General features: G+C 36.1%; 1 protein-coding gene and 1 pseudogene across 2 annotated transcripts; both read left to right on the forward strand.

Annotated features, from left to right (window-relative positions):
* The first annotated feature begins 1,768 nt into the window (after window positions 1–1,768).
* On the forward strand, window positions 1,769–6,098 carry LOC143604377 (sister chromatid cohesion 1 protein 2-like). The gene is made up of 14 exons (XM_077080875.1): window positions 1,769–1,868; window positions 3,041–3,413; window positions 3,494–3,531; window positions 3,631–3,700; window positions 3,775–4,133; window positions 4,205–4,316; window positions 4,398–4,525; window positions 4,652–5,034; window positions 5,108–5,160; window positions 5,228–5,272; window positions 5,366–5,498; window positions 5,581–5,690; window positions 5,832–5,890; window positions 5,998–6,098. The coding sequence occupies exons 1-14, from the start codon at window positions 1,769–1,771 to the stop codon at window positions 6,096–6,098; spliced, it is 2,064 nt and encodes a 687-aa protein (XP_076936990.1).
* A 1,342-nt stretch (window positions 6,099–7,440) lies between these two features.
* LOC143604374 (uncharacterized) lies at window positions 7,441–10,414 on the forward strand (annotated as a pseudogene). The gene is made up of 11 exons (XR_013148278.1): window positions 7,441–7,762; window positions 7,865–7,940; window positions 8,577–8,782; window positions 8,892–8,978; window positions 9,073–9,165; window positions 9,286–9,440; window positions 9,523–9,607; window positions 9,700–9,786; window positions 9,856–9,975; window positions 10,052–10,153; window positions 10,235–10,414. The product of XR_013148278.1 is annotated as an uncharacterized LOC143604374 (transcript).
* Window positions 10,415–11,881: the final 1,467 nt, after the last annotated feature.

Genomic DNA, 11,881 nt, shown 5'->3' on the forward strand with positions numbered 1-11,881 from the left:
AAAGCTATTGAATGTACATTGCACTTGAAAATTTAAAGGTCATACGTAAATCCTCTTTAAATTAATAAATAATTAAGTTATCAAATAATAATACCTCCTTAAATTAATATAATATCTTGATCCAACATTATTAATTTATAGAAGTTTTACTAGATATACTATGTTTTTTATATCTCATCAATACCCTTTTTTTCACCAATAGTTTTATATAATATGCAATTCACCATATACAATAGTTCAATTTAAGGTCACATGTCTTTTTTAACAATGTTTGAAAACAATTCCAATACATAAGTGAGAATTTTTGAGAAGGAATGTTAACCATTCATACTGATTTTGACGTTTCAAGTTTGACTCACTTAGAAACATCATTAAAGAGAAAACCATCACCGTAAAAAAAACCATACTAAATCTGTTTTCAAACCTAAGACTATAAGATTTCAAGCCTTAATTATCAATATAAAAGATTAACTTATATGTCACCAAAATAGAATAACGCATTTATGATGATGATGAATATCATGTGATAGTTAATTTACCTTTTTTCTTTTAATAATTGATGAATCTATCATTTACTTTTTTTCTTTTAATAATTTGATGAATCTGAAGATTTATGTTTACTACTTTTTCCCCCTTTAGTTTATTCGAAATCATCTAGTAAGATAGTTATATTTTATATGATCTCATCATTAGTAGTGAAATATTGAGGGGTCATATTAGTTTTTTGATAACGAGTTTTCGTAAAAAAGAAAAAAAAAGTGTACTCTTTTTTCTTGCCTTGAAATGACGAACTTTAAAGCCGATGATATTAGTAGGAATGTTTATAAAACCATTGAAACTAATCAAAACCGGGTTAAGATTAATGCAGATCGGTTTAAGATTTCAAAACTGGGTGTATTGTCTAGTTTTTAGTTTGTAATTGATCGAAACCGAACTAACGAATAAATTAAAAACTTAAAAAGTTTTATAACTATGTAAATGTAACAACTATTTTAATTTTAAGTTTACTCTTTTAATATGCTTCCGAACATTTAATGTTATGATTTTCGTGCTAACAAAATCTAACCGAAAGCCGTACTACTTCAGTCAGTTCAATTTAGTTTAAGTTAATATCATAATTACCGTTTATCATAGATATCCTGCCAAAATCCGCCGAACCAAACCATTAGTACATCAGTTCGAATAGTCTATAAACACTTGTATCGCTTTACCATTGGACATTTGGTCCAATGATATATGTTGATATACTAATATAATAATGATAAATGCACTTTCTTTCTTATTTTCAAAAGTCAGACAAATTTAAGACTTAAGGGAGTGTTTGGAATTACTTATATTGTGAGATGAAAAGTTTCATAAGTTACACTATTGTAACTTATTAACTTAATGAAAAGTTATAAAGAGATAAAATAAAGAATCCCGAACACCCCCTAAGTATTAGCCGTTAGAAAAAAAAAGATAACATTAATGCAAACCATTACAAAAATTTAATGCTAATCATTTATACTGTCTAACTATACATCTTTATCATAACAAATTCAAGCATTCACACTCACACATACTAATTATAAGACGCTAATGAAATGTGACATGCTAAGTAATTAATTATTCATTTTCCATTTCACTTAAAATACTGAGAAACTTGTCTCAGACTCAAAAACCAACCCGACCGTTTTCTTCTTCTTCTTCTTCTTCTTCTTCTTCGTCATCTTTATAAACAAATACATTTTTATACACATACACATCCAAGTGTTTGATCAAAGTTAAAATGAGTAGAAACGATTTGAGTAAAGTTTTGGTGGCTGCACACTTTCCCAAACGTGTCTCGAAGAAACTCGTTGAAGAGACCAACATCTGCTTGTCCGTTGGTGAGTTTTCGGGTGTCCGTTTGCAGCAATTGTACGGCTTTGGTTTGTGATTTGTGTCTGCTTGAGTCGGTGAATGTTAATGTTGTTGGTCATCTTGTTGTGGATGATGATGACTCATTTGTGTCCTTTTGTCGTGTCTTGTTTTTGCTGCCTTTGATTTACCATTTTTATATAAATTTCCGGGGAATGTGATTATTATATTATAATTTTAATAATAATAATAATAATATTATTTTTTATAATATTAATATTAATAAAGTTTACTGTAGAAATATGTTTTATAAATTGTACATCAGCGGTGGCGAAGCTTGGGCTTAGTCACGATTACTAAAACCACTGAACAAAAATTTTCACGATTTGGTTCGGGTAGCCCTCTTCAATTTTGAGTTTTATAAATACAAAGCTTTTAATGTTCGACTACTATTTAGTAACTTTTGTTTATAAAAACTGTGACGCTTTATTAAAAAAATAAAGCGTTGGAGTATTATATATAAAAAAAAATCAGGGGTGACCGTTAGTTTTTTGGAAAAATACATCGAGGATGACCGCGCTTAAAACCTATAAAAAGTTCAGAAAAAATAATGAAATTTCATAATGAAATTTAGTAAATTTCATTATTTTTTCTGTTAACAATTTACAACTGTGCAAAATTTACTAACCTGTCCCCAAGAAGTTGCGCCCCCTGTTAACAATTGTACTTTTGGCTACTTGGGTTGTAAAGTTTTGCATAATTTGTTAAGTTGTTTGCACCATGAAGCTTTAAGTTATGTTATCAAGATTATCTAGGAAATTAATTGTATGATGATGATGAACTTATGCAATTATTTATTATGTTGATTTGTGTTGTGTGAGCGCATATGCTGTTAATCAACATATACGCCCCATATGTTATACGGGGTGTATGTTATACACTGCATATGTATGTGTATATATATAGGTTGTTTGCTTTTATTGTATTGTAATTCAGATTCTGAGATAATAATACAAAGAAAGCAAACAACCTATATATATAAACATGCATATGCGGCGTATAACATAAGCGGCGCATATGTTGATTAACAACATATGCGCTCACATGTTGCAACTTGTTTAAAAGTGAGTTTCCGTTATACTTGAATATTGTCATGGTATTTTATCACTTCTATATTTGTTCTTGTTTTGTGGTGTGTTAGATAAAATATTGGGCGAGTTTGCTGTTGTGACATACAGAGTGCTTGGCTATTATGTAATCGGGCTGACGCGGATACACTCCATGAAAGTGAAGTACTTGCTTGATGACTGCAATCGCAGTTGTAACGATTTGGAGTTTTTTTCTAAAGGGAGGAAAAAGTTGGTTGTTAATTATGGCGGGATGTGCTTACCCGAATCCACAAGTAAAAGATCCCAAGTTCAGCCTGCAGATGCCGATGCTCAAGAATCTTCTAGACGGAAGAGTAGTTATAGTTTTGTTGAATCTATCCGTGCACAATGCGGTTCTCTCAGCCTGCCGGATTGTTCTGATCTCGATTCATACAATCTAGACGTTGTTCTAGATGATATCAGCAAGTAAGTCTATTTTATTGGTTGTTTTCGTTCATCGTTAATTTATTATTAACCGTTATGTGTTTGTGTCTCTGATATTACAGTGATCATGTGAAACCACATTTAGAACTGGTGCTTAAAGGTAAAGCTTTTAGGTGTACATGTTTTTGTTGTGTAATAGTTTAATTTTATAATTTACATGATCTTTTAACCTTATCATATGATTCTTCTCGTACAATAGATACTTGGGAAGATCAGCGAAGGGTGTGTCACGCGTCAGCTTCTACTTCAACTTCCACCATGCCCAGAAAGTATGTAATTAGTAACTTATTAGTATGTAACTAATGTATACTTGCACTCTAAGTTATTTGTTATATCATTGCAGTGTTGAATCAGACGCAAGCGTGGAGAAATTTATGCATAGATTTTTCCTAGAAGAGCGTTTGGACCCGATGGTACTAAGTGTCAGTGATGATGAATTGATTCTCGATTCGGCACCGTTAGTTGAACATGAACACGAACCCGAATCCAAAACAAATAATGACATAGAATTATCTATGATCTCAGAAGGTGTAAAAAGTTGTGATATGCAGCCTGATGATGAAGACGGTACAACGAATGAGCCGACAGTGGTGCCAGAAATGGCATCTGTTGACAATTTACTCCTTCAACCAAGTGCTGATAAGAGTCAGATGTCGGCTACGGTCAATGTGACTCCAATGTCAAGGGCTTCCGTTGCTACAGGTAACATGTAATCAGATTTGACCTAATGTTGTTAACGGGCTTTTAATTATGGAAATGTTAATTCAATGCAGGAAAGCCTAAACCAAGATCTGTGGCTGTCCGTACTCCGGGCTCGAAAACAGATCTTCGGGTCCCACGGAAACGCAAATGCGTTTCCGACGATGCTACGATGGTTCCTGAGGAGTGAGTTCATTATGAGCATAACCTGATTTATTTTATTATAATGTTTATGAACCTTAAATGGTATTCTGTTCAATCTGGCAGGGTGTATACGAGGACAAGGGCTTCTGAAGTAAGGGATCTGGGACGCAAAAGGCGAACCCGAACCGAGGTTAGTGAAAAAAAAGACAAACATCGGTCTTTTGATCATTTCATGCAGCCAAGATTTTCCAGTAAGATTTCTTTCTTTGTTAGTTATTCGGTTATTAAATAACAAACTAAAACCGTTCATTTAATAATTTCCGCTTCGCTTTTAGTAAATTTGCCGCCTCATATTTAAGTTTTAACAATCTTTGTAGTTTTTCCACACTTTCAAGCAGATCTTAGCTCAGTTATTCCCGCAAGCGTGCGGGTGGTGGTAGAACAAGGTGAAGAAACGGTGTGCCCCACAGAATCGAAAGGCGATGAATCAAAGCAGGTGGCCGTAGAAGTTGTCGAGGAGGCAGTGGGCCCCACAATGTCAGGAAACAATGGATTGGGACCGCTTAATGTGCATATGGTGTCTGAGGAAACGGAAGCTGAAGGAATCGCTCCTCTAACGCCTGCAACACAGTCAGCATTATTGAAGTTTGATGAAGTCGGTGAGACATCCATGGTCAGCGAAATGGGACCCGCCACAAGTTCATGTGAGAGTCAAGAGAGAATGATGTCTCCAACCAGGGATGAGATACAAACGGCCGAGGTAATCTATTTGTTACGTTTTTAATCGTGTTATATACAAATGTTCTGATATAATTATTGTTGTATCTAAACAGTCTCAGGGGCCGAGTACTTTGGGAGAGGGCAGCAACCAAGAAAACGGTAACGAATTCGCATGTTTTCCTACTTTTTGCAACTTTATTTCTTCATAGATCCTAATGTTTTCCTTTTTCGACAGTGACTTCAGTTCTCGTTGCAGAAAAGTTGTCGGCTGCCACAAAGTACGTACGATAACATTTTAACGTTATTTTGCTTAGAATCTATCTTCAACTTATGTGTATTAACTATTAAGATTCACCCTTTGTATTAGACAGAAGCGTTGGCAGTTTCTTGCACGGTAAGTTTGTGCACAGCAAAGAAAAAGGGGAAGAGGAAGCCGTAAACTTATCGCAGATTTTGAAGAAGAAAACCAAGCAAGAAAGCGCGATGGTTTTCTATCAAATTCTTGTAAGTCCCTAACCGCAATAAAATCTAAACATGTTTACTTTGAGGCTAATATTTACCTTTTTATTTAAAAAAAATCAAATAGGTGTTAAAAACAGGTGGATACGTCGACGTAAAACAAGAAAAGCCCTATGATGAGATCTGCTTGAAGCAGACGGAAAAGATGACGGCGGCGTTCGAAGATGGCGGTGGAAAGTGAGACGACTGCAACTGGACCGGAGCTGCTTGTTTGTATAAAAAGATTATACTTGGAATAGTTGAGCTATAGTTAGTTGGTTGGTTGGTGTTTGAATCTTTTTGGTCTTTGTTTATTTATGGTATGAACTTATATGTTAGCTTGGTATCCCGACTTCATTATCAGGTTGTCGGGCTTTACTTTCGACTAGTTTTTTCTGGTTTAGACGATACATAATTGATGTTCTTTCCTTTACTTTCTGTTTTTTCTCTTTCTGGTTTATTGTGGTTTTGTTATTTGGTGCTTATGCTACATTGCTTATAACAGTTACCACTGTTAACAAGTCAGAAAAGAGCCCTTTGAAAGCGGTTATAATCAATGATAAAGTTTTGTTGGCGTACAGTGGGAGCATTGAGATTGGAGGTTGATCATTCACCGTCAACGTAACTCCAGTAACCTTCCTTCCAAGTTCCAACGGTTATGGTGAATTAGAGGTTATTATATTTATAAACAAAAACATGTTTAATAACAAATGACATTGTTACTGTTGAAAATATAAACTAAATAGTAGGGGTCTTTTAGTCATTTTAGAAAGTATAGTTTATATCTAGTATGTATATTTGTAAAGTCTAGGGGTCTTGTATGTAATTAATATGGTTATAAAAACCCAAGTAGGGTTGTAAATCTGATGATCATTGTAGAAGAAGTTTATCAAAAATTAAGTGCAAGTTTTATCTATTCATTGTTGTGTCTATTGCAATCTGAAATTGCCAACAATTACTACAAGGATCCAACGAGATGTCTATCGGGATGGTCACAAGTCACAACAGGTGAGAAGATTTCCGTGTCTTGTGTTGGAGGCTGTAAAACGCCATGCGAAAGCTCGTCTGAAGGGGTCTAAGACAGAAGCCACAGGACCGGACATGATTCATCATAATGAACATGTGTATGAATGCAAATGCATTAATAGAAGGCAGCAGTAGAGACTAGAGAGTTATATAAACAACATATATGTGCTAGAATGTTTATTGGTCATTTGATCACCATGTGTTGGGTCAGGTTCATCACTTGTTATCATTGGATTCTTTTACGTTTGTCATATAGGATAGTTCATGCTAAAAAAAAGTGTGGATGAGTAAATAGTAGCGGTTTTCGTCTACGTGGTTTTAGTCAAATAGTTTCAAATTTGCAATTTTCGTTACTGTGGTTTCATTTCACTTGCCATTAAATCCAAATTCACTAATCCCGTTAATTCTGGTCGTTAAATACATCAACGTCTGCGATTTTAGTCCAATAGTTTCAGATTTTCAATTTTCGTCTCCGTGGTTTCATTTCACTTGCAATTAAACCCAAATTCACTAATTCCGTTAAGTCTGGTCGTTAAACTCATCAGCATGTCCTTCACGTGAGGGGCAGTTTGTCATTTTTCCCCAAATAAACCCCAAGCCCCTCACGTGAGGGGCTAAGAACTTGGGTTTATTTGAGAAGAAAAATGACAAAACTGCCCCTCACGTGAAGGACACGCTGATGAGTTTAACGACCAGACTTAACGGAATTAGTGAATTCGGGTTTAATTGCAAGTGAAATGAAACCACGAGAAAGAAAATCACAAATTTAAAACTATTATACTAAAACCGCAGATTTAAAACAAGCGACGGGAACGAAAACCGCAGTTTTCTCTGGTTTGTATATTTACATTTGCATAATAATATTTTCCCTCCTCCAATCGTAGACCACTTCTTATCCCTCACTAACAGAAGAGAACACCACAACATAACCAATGGACGTCTCGTACCTACAAGTATCCAAATGCATATTCAATTTCAATTCAATCGTCTCTGTTCATCCTAGGGTTTCAATTTCAATTTCAAATTCAAATTCGTTACGGTTTGGTACTCGGAGCATGTGTCAGGCTTCCACCACCGACACACTTGTCTCCGGCAACTCCTCAACGGTTGAGAACCAGGAAGACTTGAAGTCATGGATGCATAGCAACGGCTTACCTCCCTGTAAAGTGGTTCTCAAAGACAGGCAAGCCTATGATTCACGCCATCCTCCCATTCATTACGTTGCTGCAAGTTAGGATTTACAGGTTTTGTTTGATGATTATCTTTTACCTAATTTTGGTTCGTTTTAATTACTTGAATTAGGTTTTGTTTGATGATTTTCGAATTTATCTTTTACTCAACTGTAGGCAGGTGATACCGCCTTTTGTGTTCCGAATTCGTTGGTTGTAACGCTCGAGAGAGTTCTCGGGAACGAGACCGTCGGTATGATGCTGTTCGGTTTTCGCTTAAGAGCATGTTTGGGATTAGGTCTGGTCAAAGCTTGCAGCTCGAAGCTCGGGCTCGTGGCTGGCTCGAACAAAACTAGCTAAAAAACTTAATTTAAAACAATCTGAATTGAGTTGGATCATTTTTGTAACCGAGACAAAATCAACATAAGCTTGGCTCGGGCCATGGCTCGGCTTGTTGGCTCGATCTTAGGCTCGTTTAACTTCAAATCGAGCTAGAGCATAGCTAAGCTGCCTCGTTTAATTTCGAGCTCGAGCTCGAAACCACCCTGGCTTGACTTGAAATTAATCCCAAATGGGATTGAGTTTGAGAAATGAGGCAGCTAAACAGCCCTATTGGGATTGAGTTTGAGAAATGCTTATTGGCTTATTGGTGTTTTCAAAAAGCCAATAAGTTAAAATGTGTTTGGCAATCACGAAAATCCTTTTTATTTTAGCCTTTTGAAATGGTTAAAAAGCAGTTTTCTAAAAGCCTCAAATCTTAGCTTTTCAAAATGGCTTTTTGAAAAAGTCAATAAGCCAATAAGCATTTTTCAAACTCAATCCCAAACATGCTCTAAATGATTGTTGTTTGATTGATCATATGACTGTACGTTCTTTCTTTTGATTGCAGCTGAACTGTTGACCACGTGCAAATTATCGGAGTTAGCTTGCCTTGCGTTGTATCTAATGTATGAGAAAAAACAAGGAAAAGAGTCTTTTTGGTACCCGTATATCAGAGAGCTTGATCGTCAGCGTGGTAGGGGACAGCTAGCTGTCGAATCGCCACTCTTGTGGTCGGAATCTGAGCTCGATTATTTGACTGGCAGTCCCGTTAAGGTATTTCTTCTTAGTCATTATATCTAAGATTAAGCGTTGTACATATTCAGGCAAAAGGTTATGACTTTCACCTGTTTAATCTACATTACATTGTTATTAATATTATCAGGATGAAGTTCTTGAAAGAGCAGAAGGCATCAGAAAAGAGTATAACGAGCTCGACACTGTTTGGTTTATGGCTGGATCTCTGTTTCAGGTTTATTAACAAGAAATGGTTCTGGTTTTGTTTTTTTAATTTCAGTTCATATTAATGATTAGGTTAGTTTACCTTTCCCTTCTTTCTTGAGCAGCAATATCCTTTTGATATCCCTACGGAGGCCTTTTCGTTTGAGATATTTAAACAAGCTTTTGTAGCAGTTCAATCTTGTGTCGTGCATTTACAGGTTTGTTCTACCATCTGATAACACTTGGTTGTCATTTATTTGTTTCTAATGTGTTTTATATCTTTACAAATGTATATATTCTTGTTTTGAATGTTAAATGATCTGTAACTTAAAATTCAGAATGTGAGTTTGGCACGAAGGTTTGCATTGGTTCCTCTTGGACCTCCTCTGTTGACCTACAGGAGCAACTGTAAGGCCATGTTGACCGCTGTGGATGGAGGTGTTCAGTTGGTTGTTGACCGCCCATATCTAGCTGGACAGTCTATTGTAGTGTGGTATGATATTATATTTTTAAATTTTACTTATTTAGCTGTTCTTTAACTGCATTGTTGATCTTTATTATACAATCTTTTGCAGGTGTGGACCACAACCTAATTCAAAATTACTCATCAACTACGGTTTTGTTGATGAAGATAACCCTTATGACCGCGTGGTGGTTGAGGTTGAATCATTTTTCTCATATCTTCCATGCAATTTTATTATTTCAGTAATCTTTTATTCTGTCTGTACTTATCTCACATCACTTGCTTTCAGGCAGCATTGAATACAGAGGATCCTCAATATCAAGAGAAAAGATTGGTTGCTCAAAGAAATGGAAGACTAACCATACAAACTTTTCAGGTATAAATCTTGTTTTAATGGTTGTTATATATGAAATTAACTTTTTTACTGCATTTTCTCGTTCATTAGGTTAAAGTGGGGAAGGAAAGAGAAACCATTCTAGATATGCTTCCATATATGAGGTTAGGTTATGTTTCAGATCCTTTAGAGATGGAGTCTGTTATATCTTCTCAGGGTCCAGTATGTCCGGTAAGTCTGTTATATTGTCGGTTTCAGAATTAAATTCTGTATCGTTATTATTTTTTTCCGTGTTATGATATTACAGGTAAGCCCGTCCATGGAGCATGCAGTTTTGGACCAACTAGCTACTTATTTCAGAGAAAGACTTGCAGGTTACCTAACTACCTTAAGCGAAGATGAAGCGCTGGTAATATTTTCTGTTTCTTTCAAGTTTAGATTGCTACTTGTGAATTCTAGCATTTAACTAATGTAGTTTTCTGGAATTCAGTTGGCAGAGTGTGATATAGATCCCAAGAAACGGGTTGCTTCAAAGCTTCTGATGTGCGAGAAGAAAATACTTAGCAGATGCTTGGAGGCAACTGTTGATCTGATAAATCAGTTACCAGATCTTTCTTTATCTCCATGCCCAGCTCCATATGCACCTCTATTAAGATGAAATTGGATCTAAGATTTTGGTTCTATAAAACTTCGTATGTTTTATGCAAAGGTCAGGTACGCTGTTTATTCATGTGTGTGGTTTGTTGCATACATTAAGTTGTTTTTCATTTACTTTTGTTACTATTTGTTTCCAGATTATCATGGAAAACATCGGATCTCGTGGCCATCATTGATACCCTGTCCTGTTTGATTTTTTGTACAAACCAGAAAGTTTCAAGTCTTGTACAGTTTATGGACCAAGCATGCTTCTGATATATTTGAGCCTGTTTGTTTCTAATAAATAGCATAGTTACAAACTTAATAGCAAGTGCTAAAACTATATTCGTGTACATGCTGAACGCGTCATCAATACTTTACTCACTGGTAGGATTAGGTAAAGCGTACGCCCAAAACATGGAAAACAGTTCTAGCAATGGCTGCCATCATCCTATAATGTCAGTATATGTTATATTCAAGAAGATTGGTAATAGTCTAATAGAAAGTCTTTCATTGCCGGTGCTTAAGAAACCAATCAGAATTTAGTTTAAAGGCTTTAGTCTATGACTCTATTGAGTTAAAAGCCCACAATAGATATAACCAAGCCCTACCAGCTTAGGACTGAAATTTGTAAGCTTATGTGGGTGAATTTAGGGCCATCAAGTTATTTTTCTTTTACCAGCAACTTGAATTAAAAACACTCCTACCGGTTAGAAAATCCTAACCGGAAGGGAAAAAAAACAAATACTAAGTAGCGGGTTTTTTAACCACGCTACCAATTCAAATTAAAATTACAATTATGAGAAAAGAGCCCTAAATAAGAAGCCAGAACAGCATAATCAAAAAGAAAATCTTATCAAGTTTCGCACCAAAAATTGTCTCGTTTAGAGTATTGTAAATAAACCAGCGAGTAGACGTGCACAAATCGGGTATTTAAAAAACCCGGAACCGGGTAGGAACCGGTTCCGGGTATGGTCAACAAAAGTCAAACCAGGTTCGGTTCCGGAACCGGTTTCGGGTATAGTCGGGTATTTGACCAGGTTTTGACCAGTTCCGGGTCGGGTTTTGACCGGTTCCTCCGGGTTTTTTCCACCGGTTCCGGGTCGGTTCCGGTTCCGGAACCGGCTCCGAGGAGAAATCCTATACCCGGTCAGGAACCGGTTCCGGGTATGGGTTAGAACCGGTTCGGTTCCGGAACCGGTTATTTTGTGCACGTCTACCAGCGAGCAGTGAAACTAATCACCTTAACCACATCTTTTTTTCTTCTTCATCCATTTAGACGAATCCAACTGGTTCATAATGTTTTTCGGCCCAAAACTGGTAGGAAAATCTAAATAGACCAAATGAGAAATAAGAATATTGATTGATACGAGTTAGGAGGTATAGGTGATCAAATCGGGTTGGTCAAAGGAACCGGAACCGGTTCAGAACCGGTTCCATTAGTCAACATCACTGTTTAAACCGATTCCATGTTCGAACCGGTTAGGGAACCGAACCGGTT

This window comes from Bidens hawaiensis, unplaced genomic scaffold (genome assembly GCF_021521415.1).
Source record: "Bidens hawaiensis isolate Kalapana, Puna unplaced genomic scaffold, B.hawaiensis_p1.1 tig00064923_1, whole genome shotgun sequence".
Classification (NCBI taxonomy): domain Eukaryota; kingdom Viridiplantae; phylum Streptophyta; class Magnoliopsida; order Asterales; family Asteraceae; genus Bidens; species Bidens hawaiensis.

Coding starts and splice junctions, on each gene's coding strand:
- LOC143604377 (XM_077080875.1), top strand. CDS start 1,769: ATGAGTAGAAACGATTTGAGTAAAGTTTTGGTGGCTGCACACTTTCCC. Junction 1,869..3,040: donor CAACATCTGCTTGTCCGTTG/GTGAGTTTTCGG, acceptor GTGGTGTGTTAG/ATAAAATATTGGGCGAGTTT. Junction 4,134..4,204: donor AAGGGCTTCCGTTGCTACAG/GTAACATGTAAT, acceptor AATTCAATGCAG/GAAAGCCTAAACCAAGATCT.